The 24,626-nt window shown below is 45.6% G+C and overlaps 1 protein-coding gene across 1 annotated transcript in view; it reads right to left on the bottom strand.

The window, feature by feature from the left end:
* LOC142295736 (serotriflin-like) overlaps positions 1 to 24,397 on the bottom strand; it is a 70,403-nt gene extending 46,006 nt beyond the window's left edge. Inside the window, exons 1-3 of the mRNA XM_075338828.1 lie at positions 24,335 to 24,397; positions 21,344 to 21,460; positions 6,904 to 6,994 (exon numbers count right to left, since the gene is read on the bottom strand). Coding sequence (XP_075194943.1) covers positions 6,904 to 6,994; positions 21,344 to 21,460; positions 24,335 to 24,397 — 271 coding nt within the window. The remainder of the gene's footprint in view (positions 1 to 6,903; positions 6,995 to 21,343; positions 21,461 to 24,334) is intronic.
* Positions 24,398 to 24,626: the final 229 nt, after the last annotated feature.

Raw genomic sequence — 24,626 nt, forward strand, 5'->3', positions numbered from 1 at the left:
GCTCGTCTGCAACCAGGAGGAGCCCGTCCGTATATAGGGCCTTGGCTCACCTGCGACCAGAGAGCATGCCTGTTTATGGGGCCTGGCTCTCCACCACAAAGAGGGTACCTGGTCAGCACCAACTGTGGAGGCCGCCTCTGCATCCTGCCAGAAGAGGCTGAAGGCGCGGATCCACCAGGCCAGGTATACCCTGAAACCACCAGCCCATGTAAGCCGCCTCTACATCCTGCCAGAAGTGGCTGAAGCCGCGGCCAACATGAGAGGGTTTTGGGTGGGTTAACGGACTTGTGGGTGGAGGGTGGTGATGTATGGTACCTGGTGCTTTTAAAAATGTTTTACATGTTTTAATGTTTTATGCATTTTAAAATGTTGTCTTGCAGCCCGAGGACGTGCTGGTGATAACTAAGGGGGAATGTGGCGCCCCTGACCTGGTCAGGCACCACTGAGTACTGCACCCATGCTGGGGACAGTACAATACAGGTAATCCAGAAGGCTGACTGGGGTGTGGTACACAGGCGCATAGTGATCAGGTCTCACACATGTACCCATGAGAGGACCCCTGGGGATCCCAGGAGGGGGAAAAGCCTTCACCTTCACTGGAATAGTGGAGGGGGCCAAAAGCCTCCATCTCCTCTCAAGGGGTGTGGTAAGAGAGTCTGGTTGCTAGGTGGCGTAGGCAGGCACAAAAAGAGAAAAGAGAAGGAGGAGTAAAACAGTCTAGAGTCTGCAGCAGAGTGTGGAGGAGTGAGGAGCAGGAAAGTGAGGCTCAGACAGGAGCAGGAGTGAAGGTCCCAGATGTGAGCCGGTTCAGTGCAGAGTCCAGGGAGCTCCGAGGAGAGCTGACCCCTTCCCCTGGGCTGCTGTAGTCTGACAGCGTCCGCGCAGTGGCTACCGACGGGGGAGAACGGTCAACTAGGAGTGCTACCCGAAATCCATCTTCAGCTAGAGAGAGAGCAACGGAGTGGGAAGTAAGGAGACTGCTAGAGAGTACCAGGCCCAAACGGGCGGCAGATCCCGAAGCGGAGATAGATCCAGCTTTCTTTTGCTAAACCTGCCGGTGTGGGGCTCTCAAAGCCCACGCCACAACACCACAAAAGCCGCAGCCACGTAGCCACAGTTAGGGCCCATAGGTCACAGGAGGCAAGCAGCTGGAGTGGCCTGGTCCAGGCAACAAGCACACGGCAAACGAAGGGGAGTGAGGCTTCAGCAACTTCCCTGGGTGACCCCCATAGGGACTAAAAGTCGGGGTCACCCCAAACCACCAAGGGCTAAGGAAGGCGAGTTAGTAGTCACCCTCACAAGTCAGCCTGAAGGACACCTGGTTCCCGCCTGGTTCATCCCAGCTACGCCCGGGTTACTCACCCTGCCACCTGAAGTGAGTAAAAACCCTGAAAGACATTCTGCCTGTGTTGAGTCATTCTGCGCCTTGTGGTACTACGCACCTACACCGGGCCCTGGGGCTTGCCTCACTCTCAGGAGGCTATTCCAACTAACTGCACACACCATCAGCCCCAGGCGACCCTCAACCTGCAGTGGCGGTCCCTACTGGCCGCAATACTGAGAGTGGCGTCACGACAAGAAGAAGATCTCCTACCTGTGACAAGATCCAGCTGAGTGGAGTCCCTGAAGGTAATGCACCGACACAACACCTGTGGGGCTTTACAGGTTTATCTAGCCACATTGGATAGTTGTCGGCCTCCTGATGAACCAGATTTGTTGGGGAAATGCATCAAGGCATGAGGCGATGATAAGATAAGTTATCATACAGGCTGTCTCTGCTTATGTTGTGGTTCTCATAGAGAACGCTGGTGACCTCCTAGAAATCTGGGGGGTTTTGTGAACCTGGTTATTGCACTTATATTACTTTATGTAATGCGCACTGCACTTTATGTTTGGTTGCAGGGGTTTACAGGGTAACAGTAGGGACAGTCGTCGGTGAGTGGGGGCGCCATATCATACATCTAGGGTGCCAACCTGCACGGCTAGGTAGGGCACAGGAGGGATTGTTTTCCTCCTCTTCACTGTGCACCATTTTATTATATTATTTTGTATTGTGGTTTCGGACCATTTTAATAATATCATTAAATGTTATGTTTTAGTTAGTGATTTATGCTTTTGTGACTTATACCTGATAACTAGATTTTATGTGCTGGTATTTTGCACAAATTTGATCTGTGGCTGCTGAGGTGAGAAATTAGATACTGCAGACAGTTGAGGTGACAGATGGATTGGAGGTCGCCCTTTCCAATTTGAGAAGGATTCCTTTCGTACTAATTTTGATAAGTTGTATAAAACCCTTTCATACCATTAATTATACTAAAATCCGTTTTACACACTGCAGTGTATCTTACAATGTGTCGGCGGAGTCACGTTGTAAGTGACGCACATCCGGAATTGTAAGTTACATTGCAGTGTGTGACAGGTACGTGCGATTGCGATTGAACGTTAAAACGTTCATCGCATACACATCGTACCTTTCTCTATAATTGCACGTCAGATTGTTCATCGTACCCGGGGTAGCACACATTGCACTGTGTGACACCCCGGGAATGATGAACAGATCTTACCTACGTCCTGTGGTTCCTGGCCCACAATGCGGAAGGAAGGAGGTGGGCGGGATGTTTACGTCCCGCTCATCTCCGCCCCTCCGCTTCTACTGGCCGGTTGCCGCGTGACGTCGATGTGACACCGAACGTCCCTCCCACTCCAGGAAGTGGACGTTTGCCGCCCACATCAAGGTCGTATGGACGGGTAAGTATGTGTGACGGGGGTTAATCGTTTGTGTGGTACGTTCAACAAAGTAAACGTGCCACACATACGATGGGGGCGTTGCAAACCGCATACGATATCGTATGCGAAATTGCAATGTGTAAAGCAGGCTTAAGAAGTGATTATAAGTGACTGTTACAGTGTGGAGCTGACAGGAAGCAAAGAGACTGTACATGAAGGTATAGGTAGGGTAAGAAAGGGAAAGAGCTTTTACTTTTAGTTCTTGTTACTTGTGTATTGGAACATTCAAATGGGCATGGTTTTAAATGGTTGTGATTTCCTAACACAAACCGGGAATCTGTTATTAAAAATTTTAATCCCACCCCTGACCATAGGCTCTTGTAGGTGCAATGTGTAGTGTCTAGTGATGAGCGAGCATGCTTGTTACTACTCGGTACTCGCACGAGTATCACTGTACTCGGGCTACTCGGCGGGTACCGAGTAATTTTGCAATACTCGTGCTTTACTCGTGGTCTTCATCCCTGCATGTTGGCGCTCTTTTGAGAGCCAGCCCTCATGCAGGGATTGGCTGGCAGACCACTGCAATGCCACAGCCCTGTTAGTTGTGGAATTGCAGTGATTGGCTGGCCTGCACAGCGTGACCGAGCCTTTATACCGGCCGGCGCGCTGTGCTCTGTACACAGCCATCTCATATTCCCTGCTTTCCACGCCCACAGGCGCCTATGATTGGTTGCAGTGAGACACGCCCCCACGCTGAGTGACAGGTGTCACACTGCACCCAATCACAGCAGCCGGTGGGCGGGTCTATACTGTGCAGTAAAATAAATAAATAAATAATTTAAAAAAACGGTGTGCGGTCCCCCCAATTTTAATACCAGCCAGATAAAGCCATACAGCTGAAGGCTGGTATTCTCAGGATGGGGAGCTCCACGTTATGGGGAGCCCCCCACCCTAACAATATCAGTCAGCAGCTGCCCAGAATTGCCGCATACATTATATGCGACAGTTCTGGGGCTGTACCCGGCTCTTCCCGATTTACCCTAGTGCGTTGGCAAATCGGGGTAATAAGGAGTTAATGGCAGCCCATAGCTGCCACTAAATCCTAGATTAATCATGTCAGGCGTCTCCCCGAGATTCCTTCCATGATTAATCTGTAAATTACAGTTAAAAAACACACACACCCGAAAAATCCTTTATTAGAAATAAAAAACACTAACAAAGTCCCTCATTACCAATTTATTAACCCCGACAAACCCTCCATGTCCGGCGTACTCCACGGACTCCGGCGTCGCGTCCAGCTCTGCTGCATGGAAGTGACAGGAGCTGCAGAAGACACCGCCGCTCCGGTCACCTACACGCAGCTAATGAAGGGAATAGCGCGATCAGCTGCTGTCAGTCAGGTAACTCCCGGCCACCGCTGGATCCAGCGGTGGCCGCGATTAACCTCAGTGACAGCAGCTGATCGCTATACTCACCTCAGTTGGTGCATGGAGCTGACTGGAGCAGCGGTGAGTAGCGCGATCAGCTGAGCTGTCACTGAGGTTACCCGCGGCCACCGCTGCATCCACCGCTGGATCCAGGTAACCTCAGTGACAGCTCAGCTGATCGCTATACTCATCTCATTAGCTGCGTGGAGGTGACCGGAGCGGCGGTGTATTCTGCAGCTCCTGTCACTTCCATGCAGCAGAGCTGGACGCGACGCTGGAGGACTGTGGAGTACGCCGGACATGGAGGGTTTGTCGGGGTTAATAAATTGGTAATGAGGGACTTTGTTAGTGTTTTTTATTTCTAATAAAGGATTTTTCGTGTGTGTGTGTTTTTTAACTGTAATTTACAGATTAATCATGGAAGGAATCTCGGGGAGACACCTGACATGATTAATCTAGGATTTAGTGGCAGCTATGGGCTGCCATTAACTCCTTATTACCCCGATTTGCCAACGCACTAGGGTAAATCGGGAAGAGCCGGGTACAGCCCCAGAACTGTCGCATCTAATGTATGCGGCAATTCTGGGCGGCTGCTGACTGATATTGTTAGGGTGGGGGGCTCCCCATAACGTGGAGCTCCCCATCCTGAGAATACCAGCCTTCAGCCGTATGGCTTTATCTGGCTGGTATTAAAATTGGGGGGACCGCACGCCGTTTTTTTTAATTATTTAATTATTTATTTCACTGCACAGTATACACACACCGGCTGCTGTGATTGGGTGCAGTGAGACAGCTGTCACTCAGTGTGGGAGCGTGTCTCACTGCAACCAATCATAGGCGCCGAAAAGCAGGAAAGCAGGGAATACGAGATTGATTAATGAGCGGCCGGCTTTTTCAAAAGAGGAAAAGCCACCGGAGTTTGAACAGCTGTGCAGCGCCGCGGCAGTGATCGGGGAACGGTAAGTAAGAGAGAGGGGGGGGAACTGACCGACAGACTGTGAGAGGGGGACAGACAAGACAGAGAGAGACAGACCGACGGACTGAGGGAGATAGAATAAAAAAAAAAAAATGACCGACATCGCTAGTAAAAAGCACAAAACGTGCGTTTTGGACATCGGAGTGCCACACAAGGTTTTCATGTAAAATCTTTCATGTATTAATCTCAAAAAGTAACATACACCAGCTCTATCTCACTATTGGGTATGTGCCCTTAACATTTCCGCCATGAAAATTCATTTTGGTGTCATTTTGGAAGGTTTTCTGGTGAGTCCGTAAAAATGGCATAAAACTTGGACAAAATTGTTCACAGCTGTGACTTTTGAGTGATAAATGCTTCAAGGGGTCTTCCCCATGCTGATGCCATGTCATTTGAGCACTCTTCTGAGACTTTTGTGACATTTTTAGGGTTTCTACATGCTGCCGGGGGGTCATTTCACAAAAATACTCGGGTCTCCCATAGGATAACATTGGGCTCGGTGCTCGGGCCGAGTACACGAGTATCTTGGGAGGCTCGGCCCGAGCTTCGAGCACCCGAGCTTTTTAGTACTCGCTCATCACTAGTAGTGTCCCAATACTTTTTATTCATACAGTGAAAATTATGCTGCTGAAATATTTTCTTTTTACTTCCTTTACAACCCCTTTATTCTGCTTTGTATACACTTAAAGCACCACTCTAGTGATTTAGTTTTCTTTTCAGCTCTGGAGTGGTGCTGCTAATCTGATATCCCTGAAGTTAGTCTTAAGTTAGTTAGTTAGTTAGAAGTTAGTCTCACCTGTCACTGTTTTCACCTTTCAATGGCCCCACTCTGGTCCTGAGGAGCCATCTTGTGACTACAAGTTTTGACTCACCAAAAGTCAGAAGTTAGGGTCACAAGTGCTCAGTGCAAGTCTATAAATCAGGACCAAGGCTAGAATGAGGCTCTCTCAAACTTACATTGAGCTGTGACCTCTGGCACGCTTCATGAAACACTAGAGAGATCCATCAGGTCACAAATTTCAGAAGACCAAATGAATCGAGACGATAGAAGGTGAAGACAGTGATGGGTAAGTATAAAGGGGGCTTTACACGCTGCGATATCGCTAACGATTTATCGTCAGGGTCACGGTGTTTGTGACGCACATCCGGGGTCGTTAGTGACATCGCAGCGTGTGACACGTACGAGCGACCTTAAACGATCGCAAAACAGACAAAAATCGTTGGTTTTGGTGAGGTCTTCCAAAAAACAAATATCGCTGTCTGCTTAGTAGCGATGCTGTTCCTCGTTCCTGCGGCACCACACATCGCTATGTGTGACACCGCAGGAGCGACGAACATCTCCTTACCTCCGTCCACCGGCAATGCGGAAGGAAGGAGGTGGGCGGCATTTTCCAGCCACTCATCTCCGCCCCTCCTCTGCTATTGGACGGCTGCCGTGTGACGTCACTATGATGCCGCACAAACAGCTTCCTTAGAAAGGAGGCGGATCGCCGACCAGAGCGACATCGCTGACCAGGTATGTGTGTGTGACGCTGCCGTAGCGATAATGTTCGCTACGGCAGCGATAACACAATATCGCACACATGATGGGGGTGGGTGCTATCGCGCGCAACATTGCTAGCAATTGCTAGTGATGTCGCAGCGTGTAAAGCACCCTTAAGACTAGACGAGGGTACCTTAAATTAGAATCACTCCTATAAATAAAAAAACAACAGAGTGGTACTTTGAAGTCGAAATTCAAGACCCTAAGGATCAGATAGATATACATACTGGTAATCTCCCTTTGGTCTGCTTTGCTGTGGGAATTTTGGCACTCGTTTGCCCATTTGGCTGCATTAACCGCTGCTTCATCATCCCATTCCTTAAAGAAAATAACAGAATAACAGAAATATAAGCCATTACCCACCATGAAAATATTAAAAATAAACACACTATAAAATATCTCATATTAGGACAATGCTTTGGTGGGTAGTTAAAGACATGTTATTAAAAAAACCTGTAAAATGCAACTTTAACACTTGTAAAGTGCCCACATCAAAATGTAAACACTCTGCACAGATGGGCACACAGTCCTTAAAGAGATCGTCTGAAAATAAGGGTGATTTAATTCCTAAATGTCTATCTTCTTAATGTAATAATTTAATAGAATTTCGAATATACCTTAATTAAAAAGTTTCTATTGTTCTTTCTATGCTATCTAGCTACTTTATTTATTTCTTTTACTTCCAATTTGGTAATGGTTTGTATCAAAATCTGTAGTTGCTTTCCCCACGCTGAAACTAAGCATTATCAGTTACGTCCTTTTCAGGTTCTGAGCTAGTCACAGCTCTACTCTATGTGCCAGATGTCTTTTTTCACTTTTTTGTTAGGAAGTTAGAAGGGTTAAAATTTTAGCTGCAATTTTTAATTTTGTAAATTTAATTCATTTTTCCCAATTTTATTTAAAGTGACTCTTAGGCGGGCTTTGCACGTTGCAACATCGCAAGCCGATGCTGCGATGTCGCACGTGATAGTCCCCGCCCCTGTCGCAGGTACAATATCTTGCGAAAGCTGGCGTAGCGAAAATTATCGCTACGCCAGCTTCACATGCACTCACCTGCCCTGCGACCGTCGCTCTGGTCGGCGACCCGCCTCCTTATTAAGGGGGCGGGTCGTGCGGCGTCACTGCGACGTCACACGGCAGGCGGCCAATCGGAGCGGAGGGGCGGAGATGAGTGGGATGTAAACATCCCGCCCACCTCCTTCCTTCCGCATATCCTACGGAAGCCGCAGTGAGGAGATGTTCCTTGCTCCTGCGGCTTCACACACAGCGATTTGTGCTGCCACAGGAGCGAGGAACAACATTGGACCGTCGCGTCAGCGTATCGATGATACGATTACGACGCTTTTGCGCTCGTTAATCATATCATCGAGCCTTTACACACTACGATGTCGCATGCGATGCTGGAAGTACGTCATTTTCAATTTGACCCCACTGACATCGCACCTGCGATGTCGTAGTGTGCAAAGCCCGCCTTAGAATATCAGAAAATCACGAAATAAGACATAATTTTCAAACTGTATTTCTTGTAGTATTCAAAATCACATTCAGAAAGTATGTTACCCCTTCAAATGCTTCACAATATTTAACACTAAAGCCCGCTTTACACGCTACAATATATCTTACGATGTGTCGGCGGGGTCATGTCGTAAGTGACGCACATCCGGCATCGTAAGGTACATTGTAGTGTGTGACAGCTACGTGCGATTGCGATTGAACGTTAATGAATCCTGATGAATTGCACGTCAGGTTGTTCAATGTTCCCGAGGTAGCAAACATTGCAGTGTGTGACATCCTGGGAACATTGAACTGAACTTACCTGCGTCCCACGGCTCCAGCCGGCAATGCGGAAGGAAAGAGGTGGGCAGGATGTTTACGTCCCGCTCATCTCCGCCCCTCCGCTTCTATTGGCTTGCTGCCGCGTGACGTATCTGTGACGCCGAACGTCCCTCTAACTCCAGGAAGTGGACGTTCGCCGCCCACAGCGAGGTCGTATGGATGGGTAAGTACGGGGGTTAATCATATGTGCGGCACATTCAACAAATTGAACGTGCCGCACATACGATGGGGGCGGGTATGATCGCATACGATATCGTATGCAAAATCGTAACATGTAAAGCGGGCGTTAGTTAAATGAACAAAAAATTGAAAATTATTTTTTCACAATTAAATGTTATTTTAGTACCAATTCTCTTATTTCCACATGGGTAACAGGACAAAATAGACACAACATTTGTTTGGCAGTTCCTCCTGAGCAAGCTGATTTGGTACATATAGTTGGAAGCTATTGTTTGGGGTAGGGATTGGAAGCAATATGACTTTTGCAGGACATTTTTTTGGCAATAGATTGCAAGGTGCCAAAACAGCAGGGATGCCCTACAAGTGACCTTATTTTAGAAACTCAGCCCTTAAGGAATTCACATAGGTGTGTAATTACCATTTTAGATTCTCGAGTGCATCACAAAATTTATGACATTGGGAAAAATTTCTCATTATCAAAAGGGTGACTTGAGATAATGAACCTCTCAATTTGTGGCACAATTTCTCCTGAGTAAGGGGTGCTTCACACACAGCGAGCTCGCTGCCGAGATCGCTGCTGAGTCACGCTTTTTGTGACGCAGCAGTGACCTCATTAGCGATCTCGCTGTGTGTGACACTGAGCAGCGATCTGGCCCCTGCTGCGAGATCGCTGCTCGTTACACACAGCCCTGGTTCGTTTTCTTCAAAGCCGCTCTCCTGCTGTGACACACAGATCGCTGTGTGTGACAGCAAGAGAGCGACAAATGAAGCAAGCAGGGAGCAGGAGCCGGCGTCTGACAGCTGAGGTAAGCTGTATCCAAGATAAACATCGGGTAACCAAGGTGGTTACCCGATATTTACCTTAGTTACCAGCCTCTGCAGCTCTCACGCTGCCTGTGCTGCCGGCTCCGGCTCTCTGCACATGTAGCTGCTGTACACATCGGGTTAATTAACACGATGTGTGCAGCAGCTAGGAGAGCAAGGAGCCAGCGCTAAGCAGTGTGGCGGCTCCCTGCTCTCTGCACATGTAGCTGCATTACACATCGGGTTAATTAACCCGATGTGTACTGTAGCTAGGAGAGCAAGGAGCCAGCGCTCAGTGTGCGCGGCTCCCTGCTCCCTGCTCACACTGGTAACTAATGTAAACATCGGGTAACCATACCCGATGTTTACCTTAGTTACCAGTCTCCGCAGCTTCCAGACGGCGGCTCCGTGCAAGCGCAGCGTCGCTTGCACGTCGCTGCTGGCTGGGGGCTGTTCACTGGTCGCTGGTGAGATCTGCCTGTTTGACAGCTCACCAGCGACCATGTAGCGATGCAGCAGCGATCCTGACCAGGTCAGATCGCTGGTCAGATCGCTGCTGCATCGCTAAGTGTGAAGGTACCCTTAGGTAATACCCCATAAGTGAATGGAAACTACTGTTTGGGTAAACAACAGGGCTCAGAAGATAGGGAGTAAAGATGAGCCAACCTCCCAGGGTTCGATTAGGTTTCTGTTTACCGACTTCAATTGTGTTCACCAAACGGTTCGATGAATAATTCATCGAACATATCTGAATCTCATAGAATTCCATGGGAGGCAAAAACAAAGTCATAGACAATACCTTTAGGAGTCCTAAAAGATGCCAAAACATCTTAAACCATTTTAGAGTGCAGCCACAGTGTTGTGGCACATCCATTAACTTCCTAAACTAGTAACATAAGAAATATTGGATGACTGACAGGTAGGCCTGTTGCTCTGAGACCCCAGCCACTACAGACAAGACACAACTTGGACACCTAACATGGAGTCTCCACATTTCAAAAAATTAGGGGTAGACAGCAGGACAGTGGCATCAATTTCCCCACAATCCCCATAGTGTTTTGGCCCAGCAGTTATGCATGGACCATGCTTTCAAATGAAGTTGTGTATGAGTGACAGAAATAGGTGTGTTGCTCTCCAACCCCTGCCACTATATACACAACACAAATTGGAGACCCTTCTTGGAGTCTCCACATTTACAAAAATATGGAACACAGCAGGATAGTAGCATCAATTGCCCCTCAGTAATCATAGTATCCTTGCATAACAGTGAGTCATGAGCCATGCACCAGACAGGGCTGGTTGGCACTGAGGAGGAAGCAAAATAAGGAGGAATAATTTTACTAGTTTTATGCATATAAAAAAAGGCAAATTATAAAAATCTCAGAGGTGGACACACCATTTTATTGTTGCATCACTAAGATACAGCATCAGCAACAGCAGCCACAGAAACCATGACAAAGGTGTCACAGACTGTAATAATGCGAGATCAATGCAGTACACTGAAAACTAAACCATCGCATAGTTTGCACAGTCTGCGATTGGAGTAGAAAAGGCATTGGAGATCCATGACTTGTTCAACTTGATTAAAGTTAGGTGGTCTACACTTTCAGGGGACAGCCAGAAGCGCTTATCTGTCAGGACACTACTAGCAGCGCTGAAGACACAATCTAAGAGAACATTGGCTGCCGCGCATGACAAAACCTAAAAGGGCATGACTGGCGAGCTCAGTTCACAATTCAAATTTTGAAGAAAGGCAAAAGGGTCCAAATCCCCCCGATGGCATTGATGTTGAACTCTATATTCTCCAGGCATTCACTATGTGTCAGACTAGAACTCTGCTCTGCTGGTGCACAGGATAGTCAACAAAATGTGTGCCACAAGTCACAGAAATTGCATCTACCACTTAAAATGCTGTTGCTAATGTTTTTCTGCAAAGACAATTCAATGTTCCTGGCACTGGATGTCTACATCAGCGATGCACACTGTGTACCTCATTGCTGTTTTGGAGAAAAGCACTCTTAAGATTGTGTACAAGTTGGTTTTGATACTCCAGCATGCATGTATTTCTTCCAGGGGGGAAAGTATCTGGTAAAATTTAATCTTCGTGCCATGGATCTAACAGTGGCAGCTGAGTAGGTAGCAGTATTTCTAATCCTAAAAATTCGGGAATCATGTTGCTGATAGTGCAGCAGGAAGGCGCTAATGTATCGGATGCTTCCTTGAGGTCCAAATGCATGATGCGTTGGTGGCTGGGTAACACTGTAACTTCCTTCCTCCATCTCCTCCCACCAACCAGAGACAACAGAGAGGGGATCAATATCTTCTTTATCTCCTGACTGTTGCACGCCCATCAACTCTTCCTCCTCATCCTTCTACATTTGATCCTTGGCTCCTGCAAGTTCTTAAAAAACTGTTAACAGTTTGTCTGGTACCATGAGCCCTGCTGATTTCTGTACTAGACCCTCCCATGTCACCCACCTATGCGACAACAGACCGGACCTTAGAGAAATTGGTATCCCTTCCTCATCCTCCTCTGCTTTCTGCTCTTACTCTGGGACCACTACTTACTCCTGCACACTATTCAGAGTCTGCTCCAGCATGTAGATGACAGGAATAGTGATGCTGATGATGGCATTGTCAGCGCTAACCATCTTTGTAGCCATTTTAAAACTCTGTAGAAGGGTGCAGAGGTACCTTATTGGTGCCCATTCCTCAAGTGTGATTTGCTACCTGACCGGACTGCGTTGGCCCAGGCGAAACATCATGAAATACTGCATTAGGGCTCTTCACTGCAGCCACAATAGCTGCAAAAATGTACAGACTGGAATTCCACTATGTCAGCACGTCACATATCAACCGGTTAACAGTAGGCCAAAAGACCTCTGTAGCAATGCAAGTTGATTAGCCATGAGGTGTGAATATACAGTGACCGTGCCTTCTGCCACAACACATGCAGGCCAGGATGTTGGCCTCGAAATTGCTGGACAACCAGGTTGAGGATGAGAGCCATGCAAAGCACATACATGAGGTTGCCCCTGTGTGTGGCCGCAGACAGGTAAGCACTGTTATCTCACACGGCGTTCCCTGGCTCCAGGTTCAGTGGAGAAAGCCAATGCTCAAACTCAGCCTGGATAGCTGTCTACAACTATTGAGCTATGTGACTGTGTTCTCCAATGTATTTTAATTTCAATACTGCCCGATTGCAGTGAGCAATAGCTGTGCTATACAGAGGTGGGGTGGATTCTCTCCTCTGCACTCTTGAAATGCATGTTACATTAAGAGAGAGGTTGAGAATGCTGATGGAGGTGATAGATGAAGTGGAGGAGGCAGAAGCAGTAGAGAAGGAGGTAGATACAGAGGTTTGTCCCGCAAACCTTGGAAATTTCAAGAATTGTGAAGCAGCCTCTTTCCTGCCTGCCCCTGCAGTCACCAGAGTCACCCAATGTCCCAGTCAACGAGATATAATGCCAATAGTCATGCTTGCTCATTCAGGTGTCAGTGGTGAAATGCACCGTGTGAGACACAGAGTTTTTCAAGGAGCAAGTGATGTTGTCTGCAACATGTTGGTGAAATGTAGATAAAGCTTTATTGGAGAAGTAAATGGCAACTGGTACTGGAGGACAGCGACGGCCATCAGAATTCAGAAACCATCAGTATCCATGAGGCGCCAAGGCAGCATTTCCATAACCAACAGTTTAGATATGGTGAAGTTCAATTTCTTAGCTTTGGCATGTGAGGGTGGAAATAATTGCTTACATGAGCACAACTGTGGGACCAAGGGCTGGCTGTTTTGCTGAGAGAGGGTGCAGTACGGTATACAAGGCAAACTGGAGGACTGTGAGGATGTTTTAGTGGACTGGGATATTGTGTGTTCGATGTCTGACAACTGTCAAAAACACCAGGCATGATGACTTCCATAACAGCTGAGAGGTTCTCACTCAGCTCAACTATAGTGGATAAACATGTGAAGGTTCTGCAGCTGTGTGAGAACACTTTTGACAGTAATGGAGGAGGAAGAAGCAACTGTCGTGATTGATGAGGTGGCCGGTGGTTGGTCACCTTTTAGCACAGTAAGATTCTCCAAACTAACGTATGTTGGTTGCACATGTGCCTGTTGGTGCCTGTAGTAGTCAAATTATTGGAATTCTTTACTCTAATGAGTCGTTGTTTACAAATTTGGTAAATAACACAAGTTGGGTCATCCTTTGCGGTCTCAGAAATGGCCCAAACTAAGCAACCTTTCCCGACCCCGCAAACTGCAGACCCATGACCTCTACTGGCTTCTGCCAGAGTTGTGGCTCAGGAAATTGTGCTTGTCATGGTTGCATTATTATGAGTTTGTTCAGGCAGCAGCAATGTAATCTTCTCATCTTCCTCCTTCTTCACCTCCTCTGCTGAGCTGCTCAGTTGTGTGCCTCTGGGTTTAAACCAAGTGGCATCTACAACCTCATTGTCATCCTCTCTGTTGTCCCACTCATTACCATGACAGTTACCCTCCTCCTCTTCCTGCCCTGACTGCACAGTACAATACACGTGCGCCACAGGTATCTGAGTCTCATCATTACTATCGTCTCCAACCCAGTGCTTAACATCTGATGATGAGATTCTGGATTCTGGTTGGACCCTATGTGGTCCAACCCCAGTTGGAGAGCTGTGACATGGAGGGAAACAAGGGTAACTGGGGTGCCACATCTGAGAACTGTACAGTGTGTGATGTCAAGTTGGAGGCAGAGGAGAAGAGGCCAATTGATGCAGCACTTGCCATCCAATGTAGCACATGCTGTTTCTGGCCCTCATTTACAAGTTGATCACTGTGCGGCTGCCAAAGAAAGGGAAAGGAGTAGCCCATCCAGTACCAGAAGTTGTCAGTTGTTTTTGGCTATGATGAGCCAATATTTGTTTAATAAAAGTTCAGGAACATTAGCACCTACCCCATGTACATCTCAAACACCATGCTTATTCCACCATTACCTCAGGAATTCCCACTCATTTTTTATGTACCCTTTACCTCTTTTAACCAGCTATTTCTCAACCCTAGTCCTACACCTCTCAGTCACCTATCACTGAATTAATAATCACGATTTATGTGATTAAATGACAATCTTTAGCTGAAGCACATATTTTGCACTCCTTAGGTGATTATATGACAATTATGAGCTGGAGCACAGATTTTGCACAATTTAGATGAGGAAACAGCAATTTTTAGCTGGAGCACAGAATGACCACTATTTAGATGAGTAAATACAATTTTTAGCTGGAGCATAGAATGACCACTATTTAGATGAGGAAATAGCAATTTTTAGCTGTAAAAGAATCAAAACTGTTTAGATGAGGAAATAGAAATTTTTAGCTGGAGCACAGAATGACCACTATTTACAGTTGTGCAAAAAAGTTTACATACCAGATTTTTTGCTTTCTTGGCCCTTTTTCGGAGACTATGCATGATAACACAAATCTTTTTTTCCACTCATGGTTAGTGGTTGAGCGAAGCCATTTATTATCAAACTACTGTGTTTTCTCTTTTGAAATCATAATGACAACAATCCTATGATTGCTTCGGTTATCCAGGTTGCTTGTGCACTTTTTTCTACCACATTTTTTCCTTCCACTCAACATTCCATTAGTATTGGATACAACACTTTGTGAACAGCCAGCTTCTTTAGCAATGACCTTTTGTGGCTTACCCTCCTTGTGGAGTGTGTCAATGACTGCCTTCTGGACATCTGTCAAGAAAGCAGTCTTCCCCATGATTGTGTAGCCTACTGAACCAGACTAAGGGACCATTTTAAATGGCTAGGAAGCCTTTGCAGGTATTTTGTTGTAATTATTCTAATTTTCTGAGATAAAGACTTTTGGGTTTTCATTGGCTGCAAGCCATAATCAACAGCATTAACCAAAATAAACACTTGAAATAAATCACTCTGTGTGTGATGACTCTATAATAATATGTGCATTTAAGTTTTTGTATTGGATTACTGAATTAAATTAACCTTTTTGATATTCTAATTTATTGAGATGCACCTGTATGTTACTCATAGATTGGGCAGCATGTATTTGCTATGAGATTCCCTTCAAATAATTGGACATATTTATAAATCTGAAGCGGCAATATCAACTTTCTTTTCATTTTTTTTCCTTTTGTTATTACATAAAAATGTAATTTCATATTTTTTTTATGATTTTTTTCAATCTTTAGTTTGTTAGTTTTTTTTATAAATATATTTTTTTTACTTTTCTTTAACTTTTTATCTTGTCCCACTATGGGAGTAAAACATTTTATACCCTAAGTGTCCAATACTTTGCAACACTTATGTATTGCAGGGTATTAAACTTTTCAGATTAACAATGGCACCACTTCTATAATGAACAAGTCCCCTTAGCTGGCAGACTCAGTTTTTCTTGACTTACGGGTGCCATGACAAAAATTGGCATCCCAGGATTGCGTTGTGGGACTGCTGGCAAGGTGAGAGGCAAAGCTACTAAACGCTGCAAAAACTATTTATCATTGCATTTAAATGGTTTCATGGCAAAGGTGCAGTGCTAACATTGGCCATGGCTAGTGCAGAAGAAGACTGGCTATCCCATAAAAATGGTTGCCCACTACTTTAACATTGATGGACTATATTTAGGATATGTAAACAAAGCAGACTGCAGCACCTGTGGTCAATGGCCGCCTGTGTGACACACAATTTGGCGGTACTGGGACGCCCGTCCAGTATAATAGTATATATATTTAGGATATGTCATCAATGTCTGATCGGCCGGGGTCGACACTCTGCATCCCCACTAATCAGTTGGTCCTGGTGCTGGCAGCGGCAGCAGGCGACTGGAAATTCTCAGTTCCGGAGCCGCCCCATTAACTGATTACAGTTGAGGCTGAGTACTGCAGATCCACATCTCATTCAAATCAATAGGAGATGAATGTGCAGCTCCTGGCCACGGCCGCTATGAGTTGACCGAGCTGATCCGGAACTGAGCATTTCTGGCTGCCTGCTGCTGCCGTCGTTACTGATTAAAGCTCATTGACAGGAATGCGGGATGTTGGATCCTGGCCAATAAGATATTGATGACCTACCCTAAGGATTGGCCATCACGGTTATAGTAGTGGAAAACCTCTTTAACCCCTTCACCACTGCAGGCAGTAAAGTTATGTCCTGTTTTTACGTGACTTAATGACCAGGGACGTAACTTTACTGCCTAAAATGAATTTGATTGCCATGGTCATAGCAATGGCTTTCAAATGATTCCCCCTGCTGTTTCTTACAGCAGGGGACCTTGCCTTGACCCCAGGGGGTAGCATCGATCATTGTGATTGGCTGTTCAAATCTGAACTGCCAACCACATCAATCGCCCTGTTTTCGGCTAAAAAATGCCTCAAACAGTGCGTTCCTGTGAGATCCTGCAATGAGGTGCTGCTGCAGCAGCAGATCATAGCTGGAGGTCAAACATGGCGCCCCCCACTCCCTGCAGCACTGATTGAAACGATCGTGCTATGATGCGCAATCGTTTTTTTTTCTGTATCACCTGTCCGTTTTTACACCTTACCCGTCCGTGCGTCCCGCCGAGCACAGATCAGTGATGCATATAATGGATCTGCATCCGTGCTCAATTTTCTTCGGGACGTTTTTTTGTCCGTATCCCGCATTGTTTTTTTGCACCTGTGTGTGCGTCCTGCAGTGGCCGAGTGCTGATCAGTGATTCACATAACGGATCGATATCTGTGTTCAATTTTTGGAGTAACTTTTTTTTTTCTTTGTATCCTTGGTCGCTTTTTGCATCGCATATGTCCATACATCCTGCAGCAGCCGATCAGCGATGCACATCATTGCTCGATGTCTGTGCGTTTGAAAACTTAAATGGCGCTCTTTCTCTTCTGAGCCCTGCCATGCTCCCAAACAATTGAATTCCACCACATATGAGGTACCAGCATACTCAGGAGAAATTGAACAATACATTTTATATGCATTTTTCCTGTCACCTTTGTAAAAAATAAAGCTACCTGGTTGAAGCAAAATTTTTGTGGTAAAAAAAAATATATATTTTAACAGCACAACATTCTCAACTTTGGTGACGCTCCTGAAGGTTCAAGTGGCTCACCAAACATCTAGATAAACTCCTTGAGGGGTCTAGTTCCAAAATGGGGTCACTTGTGGGTGAGCTCCTTTGTTTAGGCACCTCAAAGGATCTCCTAACCCGACATGGCGTCCGCTAATGAGTAAGGATGGGCGAATTCGAACTGGAAAGTTCGGGGTCCGTACCGAAGACATAGGGTCTGTGCACACGACCCCAAACACGAGCTTTCTTGGGAAGCTCATGTTACAGTTCAGGTCCAGAGGCTGCAAATAAACCGCACATTATTAAAAAAACATTATGATCATACTTACAGATAACCGTCACGCATCCTGCAGACTCTGTTTCCCAGCGCTTCTGCTTCCGTGTTCGTCTAATCATTGCTGTGCCACCCGGTAAGCACCTCTGGCTAAAAGGACCTTGCATCACGTCATACCCATGTGACCAGTCACTTGTGAATGTTGTATTACCTCAATGGCTACAGACTGGTCACGTGAGTATCACATCATCAAAGGTCCTGGTGCGCCGTGATGCGAGTGTCACATCGCATCGTGGTGCACAGTCTCCTGACAGCAGCGGGTCAGATGCGTTTTTTCCATGAAGCTGAGTCGCTCCTGTCCTGAGAGCGTCAGGTGCAGGGTGATGCAATGCGAGACATAAGTGCAATCATCCCAACACTATCAGCCTGCTTCATCGCTCTGTACAGAGCGATGTAGCAGAGCTGACATGGGTTTCTTTGCTTCTCTCTCTGTATAGACACTGTCTGTGCAGAATGATGAAGGAGGGGTGACTTTGCTTTACCTGTGGATTATGTCGGACTAAAGATTGTTTGTATAATAAAGATGGAGTCTCTAAATGATTTTTTTGTTTTATTTCTAATAAAAAAATTCTATATGTTGTGTTTTTTTACTGTTTCCTAGAAATTAATCATGGCTATGTCTAATTTGGCGTGACACAATGAATTTCGGGCTTAGTACCATCTGAAAATACGAAACTGGTATTAACCCCTTTATTACCCAGCATGCCACCCGGCACCAGGGCCACTGGTCGTGGTCGAGCTGGGTAACACGCCTGAAAATGGTGCTAAGAAACAATGTGCCATTTACAGGGGTGGCAGCGGGCTGCCGACAGTCCCAGCTCCCAACTGCCTGGCTTTACCTGACTGGCGATCAAAATCCAGGGAACCCCATTTTATTTTATTTTTCAGATTTCTAAAAAATAATAAAAAAATGCGTGGGCTCCTGCTGCAGTTTCTATTGCTAGCTAAGGGTAATCCAAGCAGCTACTGGTTGCTAAACCCCACTGCTTGGTGTTACCTTCACTGGCATTGGAAAATTCAGGGAAGCCCTTTTTTTTTTAAAGTTTATTGCCAAAAAAACAAACAAAATTACGTGTGCTTCGCCATATTTTTGCATGCTAGCCAGGTAAAGCAGGCAAGTATGGGCTGCCCCCAACCCTCAGCTCCCTATTTGTACCCAATTGGAAACCAAAAATATAGGGAAGCCCTTTTTTAATTATTTCATGAATTTCATGAAATAATTAAAATAAATTTAAAAAAAACGATGTGGGCTTTGTCCAATTTTTGTGTCCAGCCAGGTACAACTAAGCAGCTGGGGATTGCAATCCGCAGTGCAGGGTGGCCCAAGCTTTCTGGGCCTCCCACAGCTGCAAATCGCAGTCCAAAGCTGCCCCAGAAAATGGTACTTTCATAGAAGTGCCATCTTCTGGCTCTCTATTTAACTCCAGCGGCCCTGGTGCCAGGTGGCATGCTGGGTAAGAAGGTGTTAATACCAGCTTTGTTTTACCAGCTAGGGATTCTTAATGTCAGGCCAAGTTTGACTCAGCCATTAGGAATCTCCAATAAAGGGTTAAAAAAAAGACACCACACAGAGAAAAAATACTTTATTAGAAATAAATACACAAACACACTTAGGGACTCCATCTTTATTACTCCCTCTCACCCCTCCACGATCCTTGTCCTTTGTCTTCTTTCTTCTTCAAACCATGCAGCTCTAGCTCTGCTATATCAGAATGCACGGGGGGGGGGAGAAGAACGCTTCTGCTGCTGGTGCAGTCTAATAACTCAATGAGTACAGAGGCTGCGGGTTGGTAAGCAGTGATGTCACCGCTGCCACTGTTGCCATAGTAACCTAACAAGCGGGTTAGTATAGCAACGGTGACCTCCGATCACTTGATTCCCGGCGCCACTGTTCACCAGCTGTGTCATTAATGTGTGGAGGCCAATCCCTGCATGTGGGCTGACTCTGTAAAGAGCACCAACATGCAGGGAGGGGGAGCCAAGAATGTGCCCGAGCCAGTATTCATCACTGAGTATATTGAGTACTGAGATGCTCGGACGAGCACCAAGTACCAGCAAGCACCGAGACACTGACACTGCAGGACCTTGCATGACGTCATAGTCATGTGACCGGTCTGTAGCCAATGAGATAATATAACATTCACAATTGACTGTTCATATGGCTACGATGTCACGGAAGGTCCTATCATCAGCAGTGGTTACCGGGTGGCACAGCGATGAACGGAGTCAGAAGCACAAGCGGCGGGACACTGAGTCTGCAGGACGCGTCGCGGGACCTGCAAGTATAATCATAATGTTTATTAATAACTGTATTCTGTATTTTACAGCCCTCCCGCTGCCCCCTCACATAACTGTACAGTCCAAGTTCGGTGTTTGGACGCAAGTTCGCGTTAGCTCAGAACCCGAACTCGAGCTTTATAAAATATTCGGGCGAGTCTCCCGAACATCGGGGGGTTTGCCCATCTCTACTAATGAGTCCAGCTAATTTTCTGTTAAAAAATTCGAATGGCGCTCCCTCTCCTCAGAGCCCTGCTTTGCACCCAAACAATTGATTTTTACCATTTTTGGAGTATTGTCGTACTCAGGAGAAAATGCACATTAAATTTTAGGGTGCATTTTTTCCTGATACCCTTGTGAAAAAAAGCTAACTGGATAAAGCAACAGGGGTTCAAAGTGCTCATCAAACATCCAGAAAAAATCTTTTAGGGCTCTAGTTTCCAAAATGGGGTCACTTGTGGGGGAACTCCATTCTTTAGGCACCTCAGGGTGTATTCAAAACCAACATGGCGTCCGCTAACAGTCCAACTAATTTTGCATTCAAAAATTCAAATGGCGCTCCTTAACTTCCGAGCTCTGCCGTGCGCCCAAACAATTGATTTTTACCACATATGAGGTATCAGCATACTCAGAAGAAATTGCACAATAAATTTTATGGTGCACTTTGTCTTTTCTCCTTTGTGAAAATGCTAAATTTTATGGAAAAAGTAACATTTTTGTGTAAAAAAAAAAAGTTAAATTTTCATTTTTTCCTTCCACAATGCTTTGGTTCCTGTGAAGCACCTAAAGGTTTAATAAACTTCTTGGATGTGGTTTTGAGCAGTGTGAGGGGTGCAGTTTTTAGAATAGTGTCACTCTTGGGTATTTTCGATCACAGGCCTCTCAAATTCAGTCCAAATGTGATGTGGTCCCTTAAAAAAATAGTTTTGTAAATTTTGTTGGAAAAATTAGAAATTGCTGATCAACTTTGAACCCTTTTAACTTCCTAACGAAAAAATAAAAATATTTTGAAAATTGTAAGCACCTTCCTGATCATGATACACATTACAATTATAATACTACCAACTAGCTACACTGATAATGTTATAATACTCAATTCACTGGTTACTTACCATGGAAATGTTTCACAATCTTAGAAGATAAAGAAAATATAAAACCATTGAGATAACAAAAATGTTTACCATTTGCAACATGTTGCTTGGCGCAGGCTTTACTTGTGATCTTAGCTCATTGTGTCTGTTCACAATGTAATTTTTGATGTGTTCATGTTCACATGAAATTAATTTATGGGGTTCATCCTGTAGCAGAAAGTAAATAAAATCACTATTAATTTGCAGAACAAAATTAAGACAGTTGACTGTGGTATTCAAAATCAGCTTCATCTGGGCAACAGGTTTCATTCTAAATTAATATATTTTGCTATGTATACATAGAAAAATGTGGATTCTAATGATTTAAAATTTTGTGGGATTCAAAATTTTTAAATCCATCAAAAGAGTGGCCAACTTGTCATCATTTTCCTGGATTCTGAGGACTAGCATTAGGTTTAATAAGCAACAAAATATTTTATTCAACTCTCCATATTGCTCTCCATACCAGTCACGCTACCCTCACTTTCTACTAGTATTGAGCGAGCATTACCATGCATCGGTGCTCGGTACTTGAAACTAGTGATGAGTGAGCACTACCATGCTCGGGTGCACTGTACTAGTAACTAATGATGAGCGGGCACTACCATGCTCAGGTGCTTGATACTTGTAATGAGTGATGAGCAGGCACTACCATGCACGGGTGCTCTGTACTGGTAACTAGTGATGAGCGGGCACTACCACGCTTGGGTGCTCTGTACTCGTAACTCGTGATGAGTGTGCACTACAATGCTCAGGTGCTCAGTACTCATAACTAGTGATGAGCTGGCACTACCATGCTCGGATTCTCTGTACTGGTAACTAGTGATGAGCGGGCACTACCATGCTCGGGTGCTCTATACTGGTAACTAGTGATGAGCGGACACTACCCTGCTCGGATGCTCAGTACTAGTACCTAGTGATGAGCAGGCACTAGCACGCCTAGGTGCTTAGTACTCAAAACTAGTGATGAGTGGGCACTACCATGCTCAGGTGCTCAGTACTCGTAACTAGTGATGAGCGGGCACTACCATGCTCGGGTGCTCAGTACTCGTAACTAGTGGTGAGCGGGCACTACCATGCTCGGGTGCTCAGTACTCGTAACTAGTGATGAGCGGGCACTACCATGCTCGGATGCTCAGTACTTTTAACAAGCAGTACTTGAATGTATGCTACTCAAGAACTCGAGTATAATGGAAGTCAATAGGGAACTCAAGCATTTTTCCATTTTTCCAGAAGATGCTTGAGATACACATTAACTTCCATTATACTCATTACACAAGTTGAACCAGTTCAACTACTTATTACAAGGTCCAAGCACCTGACCATGGTAGTGCTCTCTCATCACTACTTCCTTCCACATTTCTCTTATTGCTCTCTCTGCCGTTTCTAACTTTAAGGGGTACTTTGCACGCTGGGACATCGCTACTGCGATATCATCGGGGTCAAATCGAAAGTGACACACATCCGGCGCCGGTAACAACGTCGCAACGTGTGAAGCCTAGATGTGTCAATAAACGATCGCAAAAGCGTCGAAAATCAGTGATCTGTGTAGTGTCGGTCATTTTCATAATGTCGCACAAATAGGAGATACGATGTTGTTCCTCGTTCCTGCGGCAGCACACATCGCTGTTTGTGAAGCCGCAGGAGCGAGGAACATCTCCTTACCTGCCTCCACTGGCTATGCGGAAGGAAGGAGGTGGGCGGGATGTTTACGTCCCGCTCATCTCCGCCCCTCCGCTTCTATTGGCCGCCTGCCGTGTGACGTCGCTGTGACGCCGCACGAGCCGCCCCCTTAGGAAGGAGGTGGGTCGCTGGCCAGAGCGACGTTGCAGGGCAGGTAAGTGCGTGTGAAGCTGCCGTAGCGATAATGTTCACTACAGCAGCTATCACAAGATATCGCATGTGCAACGGGGGCGGGTACTATCGCGCTCGGAATCGCTAGCCGATGCTAGCGATGTTGCAACATGCAAAGTACCCCTAAGTCTTCACAGAAATGAAGTCAATAACCTGTGTCTCATCCATATAACAGAATTGGGCCTGGTCAACACTACATGGAAGAGGAGCCTTTCAGATGGCAAAAAGAGAGAGGAGACTGAGGAGGAAGTAAGATTTTTTTAACCCCTTCATGGCAGATTAGTATCAAAATTATTTGATGCAAAATCTAATCTTTGTCCTATTTTTGATCTTACACTGAGCAAATTTCCACAAATCAAATTTCAGAAGATTCCCTCAACTCTGATTATATAGTGGAAAGTGATATCTGACTTGATTAGTAAGATTTTCAAAAGTTTGCCCTTCACCGATCAGTTGATCACCTGACCGATCAACTTTGTTAATGTCTATTTTAATAAACTTCTTACTAGCTATAAAATAATCCTAAAACCTCGCAATCCCAATGCCCTAAAGCAAACATACAAGGAGACATTACATATTTCTTTTATTGAGATGTAAGGTAAGTGAAAGGGGCCATGTTGCAGTACCAGACACAACCACATAGAAAAAAGGGGTGCAGTATTACATTCGTTGTTCACCCAGACCCCTTCTTTGGTGGACCCTACTGCATTTTGCCTTCTAATATGTTTGTGACATGATAAGTAGAGATGAGAAAACCTTTCGAGGTTCGGTTTGCTAGTAGCTATTGAACCGAACTGGTTCAAACTGAGCCTAAGCCCAGTTCTAAAACACTGATTGGCAGTTTGAGTTTCTGGCCACATACAGCCAGCCATAAGCAGATCACTTCCGGAGGAGGGTGGGCGTGCTTTTTCAATTTTATTTTGGTGCACACTACATCCGACCACGCTGTTCTTACCTCCTTCATGCGCCGTTCAAACACTGCAAGAGGCTTGCACAGGGCTCAGCATCAAGCAATACTCGCGCAAGTGGAGTTTGTACCTAAAGAATCCAAACCCGAACTCTGATTTTTTATGTCGTTGTTTAGTTCGAAAACTGAACCCCGGGTTTGCTCATCTTCAATGAAAAGGACACTTTGAACCATAATAAAGTATTGTTCAATAAAAAGCTAAAAGATGGATATTAAATTACCTGACATATAGTTTGCAGAACTGATACCGTCAGGCAAAGTAACAGGGAAGTCACCAAATTCATCTTAAGCTGTAATACAAATGAAAACATCAAACGTAAATCTAATAACAACAAAAAATTCAGTACAAAGAAGCTATTAAAATGGTGCTCTTGACAGATCTGACTGTCTAAAGGCCCCATTACATGCAACGACATCGCTAACGAGATGTCGTTGAGGTCACGGAATTCGTGATGCACATCCGACCTCGTTAGCGACGTCGTTGCATGTGACACCTACGAACGACCGCTAACG

The sequence above is a fragment of the Anomaloglossus baeobatrachus genome, chromosome 3 (assembly GCF_048569485.1).
Source record: "Anomaloglossus baeobatrachus isolate aAnoBae1 chromosome 3, aAnoBae1.hap1, whole genome shotgun sequence".
Classification (NCBI taxonomy): Eukaryota; Metazoa; Chordata; class Amphibia; order Anura; family Aromobatidae; genus Anomaloglossus; species Anomaloglossus baeobatrachus.